The 19995-nt window shown below is 37.2% G+C and overlaps 1 protein-coding gene across 1 annotated transcript in view; it reads right to left on the bottom strand.

The window, feature by feature from the left end:
* ENPP3 (ectonucleotide pyrophosphatase/phosphodiesterase 3) overlaps nucleotides 1–19995 on the bottom strand; it is an 83284-nt gene that overhangs the window by 12887 nt on the left and 50402 nt on the right. Inside the window, exons 13-20 of the mRNA XM_070461679.1 lie at nucleotides 19605–19733; nucleotides 19196–19227; nucleotides 17989–18116; nucleotides 12411–12477; nucleotides 11220–11307; nucleotides 9255–9433; nucleotides 8231–8282; nucleotides 6262–6416 (exon numbers count right to left, since the gene is read on the bottom strand). Coding sequence (XP_070317780.1) covers nucleotides 6262–6416; nucleotides 8231–8282; nucleotides 9255–9433; nucleotides 11220–11307; nucleotides 12411–12477; nucleotides 17989–18116; nucleotides 19196–19227; nucleotides 19605–19733 — 830 coding nt within the window. The remainder of the gene's footprint in view (nucleotides 1–6261; nucleotides 6417–8230; nucleotides 8283–9254; nucleotides 9434–11219; nucleotides 11308–12410; nucleotides 12478–17988; nucleotides 18117–19195; nucleotides 19228–19604; nucleotides 19734–19995) is intronic.

Raw genomic sequence — 19995 nt, forward strand, 5'->3', positions numbered from 1 at the left:
TATTGTGCTTGCAATTAAAAATTTAAAATAAATATAAACAATTTATTTTTAAAATATAGATAGAATTAAGAATAGTATTCTTCAGTTGAACAAGAACTTCTAGTTAACCTAAGATTAACTTAAAGAAACTATAGTTGTATGAATTTACTTAATTGGGAATTTTAATAAATTTGTAGCTATCCTTTATTGTTTAAGAAATATAAAATTTTTTTTCAAATTTTCTTTGCAACTTTATTTAAAGAATAACACAATAATTTATTTACTAGCAGGTATCCTATAAATGTGCCACCTAAGTACTTGAGGTGATATAGTATTATATAATCATATTTTGATTAGCATATAATTATGAGTATATAAACATTTTGCTATTCATTTAATTTTTTCAGAGATTTTGATTCATAAACTCTCTGTTGCCCACTGCATACTTGTTTCTTAAAAAATTATTTTACAATTCATAAAAGAGAAGATTAAATTAAATTAGAATGTTCTTCCTCTATTCACTATATTATGTTAAAAGCAAAAATTAGCTATGGTGTCTAACGAGGGGGTTGCAAGAGCTGGACACAGCTCAGTGACTAAATCCCGACTACCTCTAAAACATATGTGGTGATTATTTTATAATATAGGCATATATCAAATCATCACATTGTACACATTATAAACTTACACAATGTTATAGGTCAATTATATCTCAATAAAGTTGGGGAAAAATAAATAAAATGCACAAGATCAGTTAACAAAGGAAAAGGCAAGTTACACTGTGTGCTATCCCCAAGATGAGACGTAGAACAGATAGGAGGTGATGAGGGGAAGGACAAGTGGAGAAAGTACCCCTAACATACAGCAGTACTCTAGACGGAAAAAACTATACAGAAGTTGAGTAAATTTCTCAGCTTGATTGTACACAAACATTTATCTTTGCTTCCTTCTGAAATCCTACTAAAAGAACAGTAATGATGAAGACACATAAGAGATGATAAAAAATGGTCAGAAACAGGAAGTTAAAGAAACATATTTGTTTACTACTGTAATCTTGACTTGGTAAACCAGGGAACATTGACAACCAAGAGACCGTGGTTGGGGAAAGCCCAAAGACGCTGGTTCTTATTGTAAAACACCAGAAGCGTGCAACTTGGGAGTCTTCTAACAACAGGGAATGTGTGTAAAGTTGGAAAGAAGAGGATAGGTTGGAAGTCTATAAAAGAGGCCAGACAGAATGTTTGCTCACTAGAGAGGTTGAACCAGAAGGACCACCAGGCTAAAGGCATATACAGTGGATAAAAGCAATGGAATTAAATTTAAAAATCTATGTACTGAGTGGTAAGATTCCCTCCAGTCTCATCACCCCTGTGTATGTTGATTCAGATTAGAAGTGTCCTTTCTTTGGGAAACAAACCAGCCTGAAAAGAAAATTAGATACAATTGAGAGTCTCCAACAAGATGTCTGGTTCTCCTAATTAATCTATAACAAGCCTATCAGCGGGCAAGCCCCAGCCTGGTAGTTTAGTGTCTCAGCCTTAAATCATGAGCTGACAGCCAAGGACCATCAGATATATTCATTGGGGTTGGGAAGAGAAACCAAGAAGAAAAACAGACAATGCAGAGAGTAAAAGAAAGCTCTCCTCTTAGACAGATGAGTGTATACGTGGTATCATAAAGAAAGAGCAGAAAACATTTTAAAAGGAAGGAGATAACAGGAAGAGCTCTTGGGATTTAAAAATATGACAGCAGAAATAAAATAAGCTCTAGAAAATGAAATTGCAGCTATTTCTCAAAAAGTGAATTAAAAACAAGAGATAGAAAAAAGGGAGAAGCATATAAAAACATTAGAAGTCTAATATCATATTAATTTTGAAGAAAACATATTTCTAAAATTCTAAAGCTATTCCATAATTCTGCATACATTTGGAATCAAAACATCTTGAGATGCACATCTGAGATGAAGTCTCAAATATATGTCTTCCCTTCTTCCTTTCTTAGGAAGCTCCTCAGTGATATAGCCACCAAAACAAGGAGTTGATTAAAAAATATGAAGGTATTTGTATTAGATACAGTATATCCATTCTCACCATTTATTTCATACAATGAAATAAATCCGTCACCTTCTGGTGACAGATAGTAGAACACTAAAATCATTTGTTCATATTCTTTCAAAAACATATAATGAACAATTCTGAATAACCAGGCTTCTTTACTTGGTAGAAAGGGGCACATAAAGGTTACAGGGACTTTGGTGGTTCAATGGTTAAGACTTCACGCTTCCATTGCAGGGGGCAGGGGTTCAATTTCTGGTCAGGGAAGTTCTGTGGGCCACTAGGGGTGGCCAAAAAAAAAGGTGTTGCAAACTGAGAGAACCAGGGAACCTCACAGCTAACCCAGTAAACCATATAGACACCCAGAATACTGTGAGTTGATGTTTCATCCTGCCATCTTTTCTGAGTTCCTTAGAGTTTTTTTTTAAGTCATAGGATAGAAAGTCAGGAAAACAATAAATAGAACTCAGACACTCAGATGAAATCTGAACTCTCTAGCTCTCAAAATTCTTCAAGGGAAGTAGATGATGAACACAGACAGGAAAGTGAGATGCTTTCATTTCTAGTCGGGCATGAAGACAAAGCAGAACTTAAAAAGGGATAAAATTAGTTTTATTGAAGTTATAAATTCTCCTTATCTGTAGGCTGAATGTCAAAGCTAAAACATATTTATAGGAAGATGGAATAACTGCTATCTTGCTTTATGGCAAGAATAATGATTATACACATTTAAAAATTATTTTTCTGGTCATGTTCTTTTTCTTTCATAGGGAAAAATATTTATTACAGTTCAAAAAAAATCTTTTGCAATACATAACAATGTCCCTAGTTTTTAAAGACTCACAAAACATATTTGGGTCATAATTTATAATATCTGTGCTAACAAGCTTTAGAAACAAAAAAGACTTTGTAAAAATCCCATCATTGGAAATACATACATATGTATACACATGTGTACATATATGTGTATATATCTATATATATATCTATATATATATCTATATATATATCTCCCTATATATAGGCAGAGGGAGATATCTTTCAAAGTGTGCTAGATTTTCTTCTCTGAAAAAGCCCTTTGACTTCATATTCAATTTCTGAATTGTATATGCTAAGTAATAACTGTAATTCTTGCTATTATTGCTTTAAATTTTCTACCTAGCAACAAAGAAACCAAACACTTTACATCTTCCTGCTGAGGAAGCACAGAAGCAAAATCCTTATACAGTCTGATCAACTTTAACAGTTTTGAAGCAACTACTCTAAGACCTTGATTTCAAATCACAACTACTTTCCCAAAACTCTTCTGAGATAATAACAACAACAATTAGAAACCCACCGAAGCCACAGAAAAACAAAAGCTCCATAAAACTTAAAGACACAAGCCAATTGGATCCACGCTCCAAGAAGTGCTTATTTAAAGTCTGATTTTTCAAACACAGAGCTGATTTACAACATTTTTTATGTGAATCTCAAAACATCCTTGTATGTAATTTTCTTGAACCACAACATACTAACAGAGTAATTTCTGAATTAGAAAGCAGAAAATTGCTAGAATTCCATCCTGTCACATGGAGGGAGAAATACACAAGCAGTTCTGTGGGACCAGTGAAAGGACAGGAACTTTGGGTAACAAAGACGCTCATTTTAAAACAATAACAAAAAAAGAATTGTACTAAACTCCTAGTCTGAGCCCACTGAAAATCTCTCTGCCTCTGGTTTCCGCTAAAGCTCATATAAATTCAGGAATGCAAGACAGCAGGGGAAAGTATTAAAAACATAAACATTCCCCTTAACACCACATAATCCCTGGTACCTAGATTTTTCAAAAGAGAATTGACTAATAAAACTGGCCATGAACATACTGGCCCTCTCAAAATTAAAAACAAAACAGAAATTATTTTAAGGAATGAGTAGCTTCCTATTTGTTTCATAGTGTGCTTCACAGTATGTTCACTCTATGAAAATCACAAATAACTGAACACTGTGCCTATTAAGAAATTGATGTCACCGTTAACCATACATATGAACTCAGGTAACTTTGTAAAATATTTGCCCACATTGGAAAACAGCATGAGTGCTCTTCTACCACTGGCCACAAATTAAACCATTGTCAGCAGGAGAGTTGGCTTTGAGAACACATAAAGCCTTAATTAGTTGTGGGAAAATATGCTTATTTTTCTCCAAAAATCTTGAATTGGAACAAGAAGAGTAAATAAACTGGATACCACCGATCACTTCCTTTCCATAAAAAGAGATGGAATATCTGTACCCTTAGCAAGAACAGAAATAAGTAGGGGTTTGTCATCAGAATCTTTGTATCTAAAATACCAATTTTCTCTACAAAAATATCTTCCTGATTATTTACTTTCTGGTTGGGAGTCTGGTTGGGAGTATTGCTTTCTCTTTAGCACTTTAAATATAATGGTTGGGATTAATTTATCCAGTGTATTCACTCAGTAAATATTTACTGGGAAGCTATATGGTCATGGGGAATGCCTTAAATAAAACCATTCCTGCCATGAATGAGTGCTTGGGTTGATTTTTGGCAGATTGATTTTTGCTTTTATTTATTTTTCCTTAATTGTTAATGAGGCTCAATTGCTTGGTCGATATCTTTTGTCCATTTATTAAGTAAGATGCTTGTAATTCTCTTGTTTATTGGCAGAAATTCACTGCCTGTTCTGGATCCTAATTACTATTCTCTATACTCATCACTTATTTCTTACTGTGGTGGTTTAGTCACTGAGTCAGGTCCAACTGTTTGCAAGCTCCATGGACTGTAGCCTGCCAGGCTCCTCTGTCCATGGGTTTCCCAGTCAAGAATACTGGAATGTGTTGCCATTTCCTTCTCCTGTATACTCATCATTTGTTTCTTATATGCAATGCAATTCCATCCATAACTTAGTTTTTTGCCATACATTAATGTAAATTAATCAATTTCCTTTGAATTATTTTAGTTTTTGTTGTTGTTCTATGAACTAAGAAATCCTTCCTTATCCTAAGGCCATAGAGATATACACAAGAGAAAATATGGGTTTGCTGTTCACATCTGGGTCTATAATTTCACCAGTAATTTAATTTTGTATATATATGGTGTCAAGTAAGGAGCTGAGATGTTCTTTTTCTTATGGAAGCCAATTGTCCCAGTGACATTAATTGAAAAGGAGTTTGCCAAATAGTGAAAAAAGCAAAGAGGATTTAAACAATTGGATTCTCAACTTCAATCTGAAGAGACCGGACACCTATTATATACATATAAGTCTAGCCTGACTTCTTAGAGAACTAAACCCTTAAGAAGAAAATTACCTCTTAACACATTATGTTTACTGTACCTACCATGGTACACAACAGATAGTATTTTAAAGTAAACAAATAAATAACAAAACCTTTTATTGATAAATTACCATCACCTCTTAGGTGCATCCACCAGTACTTGGGAAATACCAAATGAAACGTGTGCCTCTGTACTGCCTGTTGCTTCTCTTCCAAATCTTTTCTCTGCCTGCCATACCAGTTGGCCAACTGGCCTGTAAGCACTCTACTTTCTTCAAGCAAAACACCAAGTATCCCTCTTTTGCACTCATGTAGCACCTGCAAGTACTTGTGAGTAAAACCTGGGACACGGTCTTACAAGCCACAGTGGGCTCCCTTTGGTATCTCTACTGAAAATGAAAATTCAGCATTTAAGATGTCAAAGAACCACAAATTGGGTCTACAAATCAGAACATCTTTGTTCTGATGTGGATGAAACTAGAGTCTGTCAAACACAGTAAAGCGAGTTAGAGAAAAACGAACATCCTATCTTCACACATATGTGGAATCTAGAAAGATGAAACTGATGAAGCTATTTGCAGGGCAGGAGCAGAGAGAGACGCAGATGCAGAGAGCAGACGTGTGGACCCAGCAGGGGAGGAGAGGGCGGCCTGGATGGAGAAGGCAGCTCGGACACGTGTGCACCAGCGTGCGGGTGCTGGGCAGCTGGGCGGAGGCTGCTGTCCAGCGGTGGGCTCAGCTCGGGGCTCTGTGATGAACAAGAGGGGGTGCGATGCGGGTTGGGGGGGGTGGCAAGGAGAAGGAGGGGATTCTCTACCGCAGAAACTAGCGCCATGCTGGAAAGCAGTTATAGTCCAATTTAAAAAATAAATTAAAAAATAGTATCACTCTGAAAGAAAAACCAAACAAGCTACAGTTTCTTTCCAGCCTCTGTGGATCAATGGACACTTACTGGTTTAGGGACGGTGTATGAGCTCCAAAGTGGCATCCTGAGAGTTTTGTCAAATCCACTGACATACTCCCTGTGATAAAGGAGACAGTGCTCCTTGTTCTTCTGTATAAGCCTGGGCCTCCCAAATGGCAAATTGAGTTTCTCTGTTGCTGTTACTAAGATAAAAAATAACATAAAATAAAAATGTGAAATTAGCAAATGTTCCTATTGCACAGCCTGGCTCTGAGCTTTTGGCTCAGATGGTAAAGAATCTGCCTGCAATGCAGGAAACCCAGGTTCGATATCTGGGTCCAGAAGATACCCAGGAGAAGGGAATGGCAACCCACTGCAGTATTGTTGCCTGGAGAATTGCATGAACAGAGGAACCTGGCAGGCTACAGTCCTTGCTGCCGCTGCTGCTGCTGAGTCGCTTCAGTCGTGTCCGACTCTGTGCGACCCCACAGACGGAAGCCCACCAGGCTCCCCCGTCCCTGGGATTCTCCAGGCAAGAACACTGGAGTGGGTTGCCATTTCCTTCTCCAATGCATGAAAGTGAAAAGTGAAGGTGAAGTCGCTCAGTCATGTCCGACTCTTCACAACCCCCTGGACTGCAGCCCACCAGGCTCCTCGGTCCATGGGATTTTCCAGGCAAGAGGACTGGAGTGGGGTGCCATTGCCTTCTCCACTACAGTCCATGGGGTCTACGCATAGTTACCACCCATCTCTGATGTATTACTATTTTCCAGGTACTCTGGTAACTCTTTTACATATTTAACCTCTTTGAGTCTAACAACAACCCTATGAGGTAGATGTTACTATTCCATTCTACAACTTATGAAACTAAGGCTTAGATAAATTACTTAGCTAAACAACTAGCAGTTCACAAGACATATTTGAAGAGATAAAAACCTTAAAATTAAAAACGCATACTTATAACAAAGATTAACTACTTTACATATTGTCCTAGGAAAGAAATTGGAATTTTATTAAAAGTATGTCCTAATGTATTTGTTCATTTTTGTTTGCCATTATAATCTAGATTTCATCAAGTACTGATGGCTAAAAATCCTGCAAAGTACTTATGCTATGGAATAACAGTAGATTATAAGAATATCATCAAAATAGCCAACATATTTATAGAAATTTTACTGTGTGAAAAGCACTATTCTAAGTACAGACATATGTTAACTCATTTAATCTTCGTAACAGGTCTAAAAATAGGTATTTCCATTTTACAAATGGCAAAACAGGCCTAGAAAGTTTAGTACAAGAATACTTAAAAGACAAAAGGTTGACAATAGTTAATAACACAGTATTGCACATTAGAAACTGACTGAGAGCAACCTTTAAAATCCTCATTACAAGAAAAAAGAATGATGACTATGTACGGGGACAGATGTTAAATAGACTTATTGTGATGGTCATTTCACAATAAACACAAATGTCAAATCATTATATTGTATACCTGAAACTAATATAATGTTATATATCAATTATACTGCAGTTAAATTTTTTTAAAGTAAAAAATAAAAGGGATAACAGGTAATAATTACATTACTTCAGACCAGACACTATTCTAAATTCTTTCTACCCATCAGCTCTTTCAATCTTTAGAGTTCCATGAGATGAGTACTGTTTTTATAAATGAGAAGTCTGAGATACAGAGAGGTTAAGTAATCTGGCCCAGGTTACGCAGCTGGCAAGCAGTAGACACAGGACTTAAACCCAGGCAATTTGCCTTTTCACATCTAAAAAAGTGAATAGAGGACCATAGGTGATGCACATCCATTTCAAGGAGTTTGTCCCATCCTTGGAACCATTGTAACGACTGCATGCTTGTGATGTTGTGATTAGATCTCTGGTATTTTTCCCTCCTGTGTATTGACAATAGAATCTTCATGGTCAAAAGAGACTGTAAGCTTATTTCAGACAACATGGTGTTTTGTTAGGGCTAAACAACAGAGATTTAATATAGTGTCTATTGACTTACTTTCATCTTGGGTGAGATTTAGCATTTGATTCACGCGTTCAACGTCAGAATTCTGCAAGATAATGTGGGAGATGGGGAAGAAGTGAATCAAAGAAACAACATATGTTTTACAAGGTATCAAGATTATTTCTGTAGTAATCGCATAAATGTTTTACTACTGAACAAAAAAGTCAAACTAACTTGAGTTTAAATTCCAGTTCTTTCACTAACTTAGAGATACAGACATATTACTACTCGCAGGAATACATTTTTTGTGTGGGAGGTTGCAAAGAAAAAATCGATGAGGCCAATCATCTTGACTATGACTGGAATCAACTACTAAGCTGGGATGACAACATCCTAGGGCTTCTTAAGTTTTAATATATGTGCATGCAACTCCCTTGACAGTCTTGCTTCAATGCAAATTTTGGTTCAGTGTATGCCTGAGCTCAGTAGGGCCTGAGATTCTGAATCTCCAGTCAGCTTGCAAGTGATGCAGATGTTGATCCTGGGACCACACTTTGAACAGGAAGGGACCTTTCTTACAGAGAACTTGTGTTTTCCAGTCAGAATGACTGAGCTTCTGTGACATTGGACAATTTACCTAACTTTTCAGAGTACTCTTTATCTCTAAAGGGGAATAAAACACCTGCTTCATAACATTTATTATCATTATTTTAAATAGTGGTTCTACTGAAGTTATCTGGAGCAGTAGGAAACCCACACACTTACTCTGATCTTCATTGAAGATTAGATTTTTTGCCTAAAGCTTAGATTTTTGTCCCTTTAAATCATTTTTGGTTGGTAATTTATATATGCCTTTATTTCTATGGTATAATGTTATTTTGAGGATTAGAGAAGGGAAAGTCTTCCCTGTCCCCTGACTGTAAGAAGCAATTCTTACCTGAGGCAGCAACTGATTACTTAGCTTTACAACCACCCTTGGAACTTGGCATCAGGTGTACCTTGACCTGGTTGTTAGCTACCCTAGTTATAGAGGAGCTTGCCCTTTAAACTCTTACGGATCCATAAAGTTATTACTTACACTTTGTAGTCTGGGGCATGAACATGCTAGAGTATCTGTGGGCAATGGAGAAGTAAAGCCGCAAACAGAAAACTTTGACAATTCCTCTGCATGGGATGGTTCATAAAAAGGCACCTTCAGAAGATGGTTTAAACTACCGTGGGTACCATTGTTTGGTGCTGGTTGAATGCGTAGCAGATCTGTTTAAAAAATAAATTCAAAGGACTGTTAAATTAGAAGGCAGCAGCATCTATGCAGAAGATGATAGAAACCTAACACCTGCTGTTAACTTCTTTAATAAATTCTGCTGTATATGCCATTTGGCTTACCTGCTTTCCCTTTCCTTCCCAGTTTACCTACCTAGTCTTTCTAGAAAACAGGAACAGTTGCTCTAAATGAGCCAAGGAAATATTCCTGAACTGTTTCTGTTCCTCCAGAGAAAAGTATCTTTGCTTAAATGGTCACTTTATGCCTTAAGCATATCACGGTTTTCTAGCATAAAAAGCTCAGAGAAGGCAGCAACCCGCTCCAGTGTTCTTGCCTGGAGAATCCCAGGGACGGGGGAGCCTGGTGGGCTGCCGTCTATGGGGTCACACAGAGTCGGACACGACTGAAGCGACTTAATAGCAGCAGCATAAAAAGCCATCCTTTTAGTAAGAACAAGTCTGCGTGCTTAGTCGCTCAGTCGTGTCCGACTCTGCGACCCCGTGGACTGTAGCCCACCAGGCTCCTCTGTCCGTGGGGTTCTCCAGGCAAGAGTACTGGAGTGAGTTGCCATTTCCTTCTCCAGGGGATCTTCCTGACCCAGGGATCGAACCCAGGTCGAATCTGCATTGCTGGTGGATTCTTTACCTTCTGAGCCACCCTTTCAGTAAAAGCAAGTTAAAAGAAGTTAAATAATTTATAATATTACTTGTTGTATATTTACTTAGTTATAGGAAAATTCTCTAAGTACAGATACTAAGTACAGATAAACTGGTGAACTCTGCTTAAAATTTAGAGAATTTTATAATTTTTCCTATAAAAACAGAACACACAAATCTTGCACCAACATACCCTTGTACGTGGCTCCTGCTGAGGCCCCCAAAGAAATCTCTCCTAGAACTGCCATCCTCTCTTGTTTCTTTTAAACCCTCCGTGAAAAGGGCCGGCAGCTCTGACCACAAACTCAGCCTTTGGAACCAAGAATTTAAGTTGTTAAGGCTACAACACATTCTTTTTAAATGGATAGTCTCTGGTATCTAAGTCACATTCAATTACCACAAGCCAGTGGCAAGATTAAGAGTGACAATTGGGAGCAAATTTATGTCACAAATTCCTAAAGTGAAAGGTGAAATTGCAGCTGACTCATTGCCTTGCTAAGTGATGTGTGGCCTGAGGTAAGCATACCAGCAGGAAGGTGGGTTAGATTCCCTAAAACTCTAATTCTTTAAGGATTTTAACATTGAATGTAATAAGTGTTGATCCAAACAGGACATTTTTTTACCTCCTTTTATTCCAGAAGCTTTCTGTCTGTAATCACAAGAAAATACTTCTGTTTTTAGGTGTGTTATTCCTGTTTTGAGAAGTTGGAAGTGTAATTTTATTTATCTAAGTTCTATTAAATTTTCATATAGTAACTAACAGAAAAGTTGGTCTCCCAAGGTCCATGGTTGTTGTTTAGTCGCTAAGTCACGTCTGACTCTTGTGACCTCACGGCCCGCAGCCTGCCAGGCTCCTCTGTCCGTGGGTTTCTCCAGGCAAGAATGTCGGAGTGGGTTGCCATTCCTTCCTTCTCCACTTCCAAGGTCTAGTGTTTATCATTACTTAAAAAACCTCACACTTAGAGCTGAATAATTCTGAATAATAAATATTCCTCCCTTGTCTTTTTCTACTTTCTGTCCTCTTAAGGCAGAGCATCTACTTCTAGGATATCACCAACTTCAAAATTCATATTTTTGAAACTCAATTCACATTTGATTGTTGAATTTATAAAGATATACTTACCACATAATAAGTTATAGACTTCAATATTGTCAAATGGTTCAACTTCAATCTTCTGTTTAAAACTGGGTCCATGTGCCAAAAAGATAGCCTAGGCATTAAAAGTCCTATTATTAAATGCCATGTAAACTCAAAAACAGACAAGAAACATGATTTAACAACTCTTCTATTCATATCTTATTCCTCTGTAAGGAATGTTTTCCATAATTTTTTTTTGCTGTATGTTTTTTTATTATTGAAGTATAGTTGCTGTACAATATTATATGTTACAGATGTATAATGGAGTGATCACAGTTTTTCAATATTCCATTTATAGTTATCATAAATATTGGCTGCTTTCCAGGTCTGAAAATGATTTTTTGCATCATTTCTACCTGTGATATTGTACCAAGTGAAATCAAGTCTAATTTATACTGTGTTTACTTCTAAATCCACCTACTTCCATAGCATCTCCTATGTCAACAGACCAGGAGAATACAAGGAACAGTGGACAATCAATGCCAGCACAGTTCTACAATACCTGGACAATAGAAATTAGAAATTCATCACACAAATCATATATTCTTTTTACACTCCTTTCACATCATCATTCATATATATTACTATTACATGACAAAAAATGTTGAAATTTATAAGCACTGAATTTTTGTACAACTTATATTTGCTCACTGATTTCTCAAATACATCTCTCATTTACTTTTAGGATAAAGAGACCTAAACATTTCATTTATGTTTAGCTGATTTTGTGTGTTAGTCACTCAGTCATGTCCAACTCTTTGCAACCCCATGGACTGTAGCCTGCCAGGCTCCTCTGTCCATGGGATTCTCCTGGCAAGAATATGGGAGTGGGTTGCCATTTCCTGCTCTAGTTAAAGGTAACTTAATTATATTATGTCAAACAGATCTAATTGTTTTAGAATATAAATAACTAGAAGAACAGAATCAAACATGGGTAAGCAATTATTTTCAGGTGACAGGATTACAAATATACACATATATTTTCCCAAGATAATCAGCAAAGCATATTGCTTTGTTATGCCAATTGTCTACATCCACCTGTTAGAATGAAAACTTCATGAGGGCAGAGGTCTTTATCTGTGTTGTTCACAAATGTATTCAAGAGTCCTGAACATTGTCTGCCACAAAGTAGGTGCTCAGTAAATATTTGTTTTAAAAAAGGCAATAAGTTGTTACCTCCATGCTCTTAAACTCATTGTCAAAACCATGGTTGCCTCCTCCACAGTTTGAATATGCTCTACTCCTATAAAAAAAAAATAATATTATTACACTGTGATCAGTCTATTTGATATGAGACCTTATTGCAAACTGAGCTTTCTAGGTTTTGATGTGGTTTCTGCTTTTATATAAGTAAAATTTTCTGTCAACAATAGCATAAATATATTTATTTTCATGCTCATATTCACAGCCACAGAGGAACAAAGAGAATGGTAGGAGAGAAGGAAGAAGAATTTCAGCATCTATAAATAGAATTCAAAAATGTTTGACTCTTAAACATTAAGAGAAAGATAAACAAAGTCACATATTTTTTAAAATTTGTCTTCAGGCTTACTTGAATGTTTATACAGCCACGTCTGTGTTATTAAGATTAATTTCATTAATATATTTCTTTAAGCATTTCAGTACTTTAACTGGGGAAAAATATCAATTCCGATTTTATGGCAGGTATATCTAGGGAAATAATATGAAAATATGGATAGAGAAAACTCAGGGTAAGTTAATTATAACATTTGAGCAGGGAAAGCCAGTATATTCTTTGAATTCAGAGTTCATTTTTAACTTTTGGGATTTTCTTCCATAAGTGGTTATTCTATTACTTGAAAGACTTTTAAAAGTCAATTCATTTGTATTTTGCCTACATTTTCACATTTTAATCTTTGAATTGAGCAATATTAGCAATTTTATATGCAGTTTTTATACTTGAAAATAAAATAGTGATAAATGAACCTAAATTATTTAAAACAATAAAGGATGAGATGGATGGCATCACAGATTTAACGGACATGAACTTGGGTAAACTCTGGGAGATAGCGAGGGACAGGAAGGCCTGGCCAGCTGCAGTCCATGGGGTTGCAAACAGACACGACTTAGCGACTGAACAACAACAATTTTATACTGGTTCGAGTTAGGTGTGCATGCTGAGTTGCTTTAGTCATGTCTGACTCTGCGACCCTATGGACTGTAGCCGGCCAGGCTCCTCTCTCCATGAGCTTCTGCAGGCAAGAATACTGGAGTGGGTTGCTGTGCTCTCCTTGGGGGGTCTTCCTGACCCAGGGATCGAACCCTGGTCTCATTATGTATCCTTCACTGGCGGGGGGCTCTTTACCACTGGTGCCACCTGCGGAGCCCTCAAAGTAGGCCCCCAAGGGAAAACGCCAACTATATTCAAATCTGGGCCTTAAAAGACTTCTCTCATTTGCTTCCCCCTGCCCCATGGGCAAATACACACACACACTCACACACACAGTGTTTTGGTTATTTACATTGTAGCCTTAAGAACAGGCTTTAATTTAGTGTCTTAAAAAAACCCAACTTTTAAAAAATTCATAACTGATTCTTACTCATCTTAAATAAAAAATAAAAATAAATCACAAAATAAAGCAGCGACCAGGTCACACTCAACTCTACCCAAATGAGAGAAGAAAGGAGAAACTAAATACTACCCAGAATGGAGAGAGCAAGAGAAGTCCTATTTAAAATCGGGCTTAAGTTCATCACTGTAAGGTGCCAGCTCATGTCATCTTAATTCCAATAAAATTGTTGGTAAAAGGTAAAATTTGTTCTAAAAGATATTTTTATCCTTATTGAATAGATGTTTGGTTTTCCTAAGATTATTGGACCTATTTGATTGAGGTGAATTGAGTTTTAAATTCTGTGTGGCAAGTAAGAGTATTCATTAAAGAAAGAAAGAAAAGGTCTTTTGAACCAAGTCATTGATAAAATTTTCTAAAACTGATCCTCTATTCATTTTTCTGTTTTCAGGAAAAAAAAAATCTAGTTTTTGTTTGTTTATTTTTATATTTCCAACTCTTAACCCAACTCCATTAGAAAACTTCAGTATTACAAAACTGCATTTGGAAGCAAAAGACAAAAACATTGTTTGAAAAAAATCTATTTTCTATGGTTTTCCAAATGAAAACTTTAGAAATTTGTTCTCCTAATTACTCATGTTCAAGTGTTCCAAACACTAATTTGACTCTGGAAGTTACATATGGAAAAACGGAAGCTGGCACTTGGAAAGATGAGATGATTTTATCTTTCAAAATTAGCTCAACTTCCAAGTACTATCTAAAATCTCTTGGAGCAAACTCTCTTTTATCTTCTCTGTGTCTAATTAATAAAGTCAAAATCAAGGCCCCATTTCTCTGCCACAGCTGGATAATGACAAAGATGGATGGTGAGCAAGACCTCTCCTGATACCCAATTAGTTACCAAGTCCTATCTTTCTCTGCCACATCTGTCACTTTTCCTTCACTTTCCTTTCCTGCTCTCACTATCCTGTGCTATGATGGATCTGACCTGAACTGGTGATCCTGACTCTGAACTTCAGAGTCTTCCATATAACACACACAAACACACACCCCCCCCCAAATGTATTTAATGCTATATATCCCTGCTGGAAATGGAAACACGTGTTTTAATGAGTACAAATGTGAGACAGAATAAAATGAGCCAGTAACATCCTGGAAAATCTAAGTCATAATTTCACCATACATACTTGCCCAATAGTGTGCTGACTGCCCAGTTTTACCATCTGCCATGGTTTCACAGCTTCCCTTGGGGCTGTCATCACGCTAAAGAACGGGTTATGACCTGAGGTGGCTCAGCATCTGCCTGCAATGCGAGAGACTTTGGTAGGGTCTCTGGGTCAGGAAGATCCCCTGGAGAAGGGAACGGCTACCCACTCCAGTGCTCTTGCCTGGAGAATTGCGTGGACCCAGGAGCCCTGTGGACTACAGTCCATGGGGTCGCAGAGTCAGACACGACTGAGCTACTGACACTTTCACTTCCACTTTTCTAACTGGCCTCCCTGCTACTCACGTGACCATCCTCCTCCATAGGGCAGCTGGAGGGAGCTCTCTGAAATGCAAATCCCAGTCTTTTCACCTGGGCCACCTTCTATCTCCGAGTGGTCTCCTACTTTCTTCACAAGTCACATTCCTGAGTCCCGACAGATAAGGCCCCTTGTGCAGAGGTCAGCGCCACTCACGAGGTGCTCGAGCAATATGGATCTACTTCCAACTGATGGAGTCGGTCCTTCTGCCCGGAAACCTGACGCTATCTACCTTCCTTTGCCCCAGAGCTCCTACTGGCTAAAAAAAAGAAAGAAAGTACTCTGCTGCTCTGAGCAGAGCAATCAGAGAAAGAAGCACCTCTGAGAAGTCACAAGCTGCCAGTGCTCAAGGCTTGGCAAGCAGACGAGTGCCTTCCAGCAAGGAGACGGGGTCCTTCTCTTCCTATAAACACAGCCTGTCAAGCCTTGTTGAGCTGAGCAAGGGTTAGATTTCCTCTCTCACTCTGGGCTGAGTGTCTCTGTACAATGCGCAGATTGACAACTGCCTGGGCAGACCTGCTTATGTCACAGCATTTAGCCTAAGCCATCCCGAGTTTTCAAAACCCAGAGCAGAAGTCACGCCCTCCAGGAAGCATTCTCTGACGTTCTCTGGCATTTGCACCGGCAGTGTGAAATCACTCTTTTTGTTTCCTTCTGCCTTGTCCTTGATCCCATTGCAACAGTTGCTACACCTGATTATAATTGTTGCCACCCTCCCTCCCTGGGTGGGGAGGACTCCTTAGGGGGGATTGTGTCTATCTCCACTGTGAGCAAGGTACCTGGACTTACAGATGATTTGTCAGTTTCCATTCATAAAATAAAAAGCTGTTATTCATGTTATCTAAAAGGGAACTTTAACATTACATCAAGTAGTTTCAAATAACTGGGTTTCCCCAAATTAGTAAAATCTAACACATTTTTTAAAAGGGCAAAATAAGGAGGAGAAGGAGGAAAATAGATTACATTAAATAAGCAAATTTGCTATAATTTTCAAAAATGGAATCTAATCTACTTATCAAATACTGAACATTATAACTAAAGATGACATATTTTAACTTAGAAAACAGCCTGAGCTTCATGTGTTAAGAGCTGGAGGTAGCATAACTCCAAGATCTAATCAGGTGAGACTTCCCTTTTGCTCTGGTTAGGGCTGTGGTCAACAATTCCTCTGATGGAAGTTAGTTTACTTTGAGTTCACATAGCAAGAGAATAGTAAAACCAGGTTCATGATGTGTTGCAGACGAGAAAATGAAGCCTTGAAATAGTAATATGTCCAAGGTCTCACAACTTGAGCTCTGGGGCTGCTGCTCTGTTCACATCTCACTGCTTGCTAGTAAATATAGAAAGCTCACAATTTGCGACTGAATAATATCTCTCCCTCCAGAGCCCGCAGTCCATGCTGTCAAACCCATGGGCGCTTTTTCCTGTTGTTCCGTTGGTCTTCTAATTCATAGCCTTATACCATCTGATCTCATATCCTTAATATTTGGAGAACTCACATTTATATATTACAAACCCACACTACTAAAAGCTTATAATCTAACAGAAATAAAGCTTAATCATGTTCGCGTATTTTAATCTCTTTTTTAAGAGAATGCTGTCCTAAGCCACAGGACATCCCACTGAGCCGAAGGGGCTCAAACCGCAAGAAGAAAGGCTAGTGCCATCTAGTGGCCCTATGTTAAACTGCACTCTCTCTGGCGGAGCGGTGCTCTGCTTGGCTTTCCTGTTACCTCAGAGCATAGACTCTAGTGCATCTTCAGTTCCTCATTCTGCACACATTTATATTAGAGCCCAACTTCTCTTCCTTCATCTCCTCTTCCTTTATTAAGCATATCTTTCAGCTACTGTGCCTTTATTTTCCTCTGTATTATGTAACATACAAATAAGATAGGCCAGAAAACATGGGCCAGAACCTGATTCCACTTACATATATGAAAAAATACTGTAATAAAATACAAAAAATAGGGAATGTGAGATAGGGAATGTAAAAGAGAATGTAAACTACCAGATAGGGTGTATTTGTGTACTGGCTTATTATCAGACTTCTCCACTTGACGAGGAGGGCAGGAATTATTTCTACATCCCAAAAGCCAAGAACAAGGTTTGGTTCACACAGAGAAAGCACAAATAAAATTTTGCTGAATCAATTAATTAATTGGTTATTTGGGGATGGAATTATTTTCTGAAAACAGACATATTTTGCAGATGCTCAATGATCAATGTGAATCACAATTGTAACTAGGGAAAAAAAAGTTATAACTAATTGGTTAGCTTGGCCTTACAGACATAAGCATGCTCTTTCAGAGAAACCACAAAGATGATAAAGATCTTAGAGAGCCATCTAATCAGTTACTCATTACCAGCCTGTGAGACAACTAATATCATTTTTATATCCTGTCTGCCACCTAGCGGAGACCAGAGTGGAGATTGAGAATGTGCTGGTACCGATAATCTCTGGAACAATTGATAAACAGTCAGCCTTCTTCCTCATTCTTATCTACATTGTGAAGATTAGGATGCAAAGGCTGGCAACCTAGTAACAGTCATTTCATATAAACAAGTGCTAGATAGCATATAAAAGATCAAGAAATTGTCATATTCAGGAAGATTCATGTGATCATAACAGGACAAGGTCAAGGAAATTTATTATGAAAGATGGTTGTTAAAAGTATTATGAGAAAAATTAGACACACAAACCTCACAGCCTGCCACTGTCGATCCATCAAAAGATTGACTTTGTCAATTCTGATATGTTTGGCAAAATGTAGGCGTTTTGGCAAATCAGGACTCAAATAGGGTGTGAAATGCTGATCGGGTTTTCGGCACTGAAAAAGAGGTAAATTATTTCTTCATGACACCTATAAAATGGGCAAACTATGCATGAATGTAATGGATTTCCAAAGCCTGTGTTATCAAATCCCTTTGCACCTCTGGGATTATTAGGCATTTGCCCTTCCTCATCTCATCAACAGGACTTCTAAAGGGAAAACAATGTGGATTTAGAGTCTGTATATTAAAAATTCACTACACCGCCCCTCCATCAGCATGGGCACACTACATGTAAACCCTCACTAGCAGGGGGCAAGATGACCCCTCATGCTGACTCAAGATCAGGATATTAGGTGTAAGAGAAAAAAGAAGTGATTAACATGAAGGAATTTCTGCTTAAGCAGTCATTCCTACTTCAAATTTGCAGTGTGCCCCAGGTTATAGTAACTATTCTTTCCCTAGTGTTTCTTTATCTTCAATCTCTCACATTTTATTCTGTTTTTACTATAATTGCATATTACCTATATGTAAATAAATCTAGCCCCACCCCAAGCAATGGTAAACTTATGAATCCATATAAATAGATATATATTTGCAAATATACTTTAAACACAGAATTATTAAAACCACTGCACACTCTCCAGAAGTGGTGAACTTCACCTTGAAAAATCCCAGTTGCTTTGAGCTATCTAGAATTTGCCCTGCTTTTACAACCTGAGATGCAAGAGCCAATTAAAAGCAGTTTCAATTATACTTAAAGAAATGACTGCTCTTAACTGTACAAAAAGATCTATAAAACCCATGATTTGCTATTTCCTGATATTGAATCATACAAAAAATGTGACAAACGATGTTGTCCAAAACTCACTAGCCTAGATGAATGAAACATCAGTCCATTCAATTTAGAAGTCAGTGAAACTGGTACCAAAACAAATTTCCTATAGTGGTGTCAATTTCAAAATAAAAACAGCTAAAATAAAAGCAACTGACAGGAATATAAAATAAGGTTGACTGAGGTTTAAGAAATAAATTACAAATGGTTTGAACTAGAAAATATAGAATACAACTTTCTTGAAACCCAGATTAAAGACATTACATTAATCTAAATATATGTATTAGGAGTCAGTATACTTACACTGAGGTTCCTAACAATTTCTTCAGAATTAACTGTTTGAAAAGAAAAACAAATAAGTTATATTAAAATTGAAACTTGACAACTATAAAATTTAAACAATTCAGTTGAATTGACATAGTTTATTAATGACTATGATCTGGTATAATTAAATAAAAAGTATCTTAAACAAAGAATTATTTTAGTATTTAAGAATGGAGTGGAATATATTTTAACCAACAATATTAGATATTACTATAGACTTTATCTACAGACTCTACTTAAACATGGGAGTTTCTTATTTACTTCTGTGTGGTCTTCCCAAGAAGTCAGAAGAGGGGGCCTGGTAATACCTGAATTCTCAGAATTAGGGGCCTATATTATTTGCTTTAATTTTACCATTATTTTTCTATTTGGGCATCTTCATACTCACAGGTAAAAAAATCAGAAGGTATGTTACGAGTCCTGATGCGGGGGGCAGGTCCTTCAAACATGTAGAAGTTTATACTGGAAAAATAATCAGTCATATATTCCTGTTTGTCACAATAGGTCTGATCCATTCCTGAATTAAAAAAAAAAAAGTCCACTGAATGTATAAGATGTAACAATTGGTTGCCTCTGATCAGGTCAAACAGCAGATATTTTATGCTACATATATCAAACCAAGTTTTTGAGAAGCTTTACAGTCTACCCAATTGCTTCATTCTAAATGGCAGGCTTTCAAAGTCTTGGTAGTAGAAGAGAAAAATCAGGTTTATTAGAAAGAATGGATAGGATTTATAAACAGATCATCGGTTCAATGTAGATCAGTTAATTTTGAAAAA

The sequence above is a fragment of the Odocoileus virginianus genome, chromosome 34 (assembly GCF_023699985.2).
Source record: "Odocoileus virginianus isolate 20LAN1187 ecotype Illinois chromosome 34, Ovbor_1.2, whole genome shotgun sequence".
NCBI classification, from domain to species: Eukaryota; Metazoa; Chordata; class Mammalia; order Artiodactyla; family Cervidae; genus Odocoileus; species Odocoileus virginianus.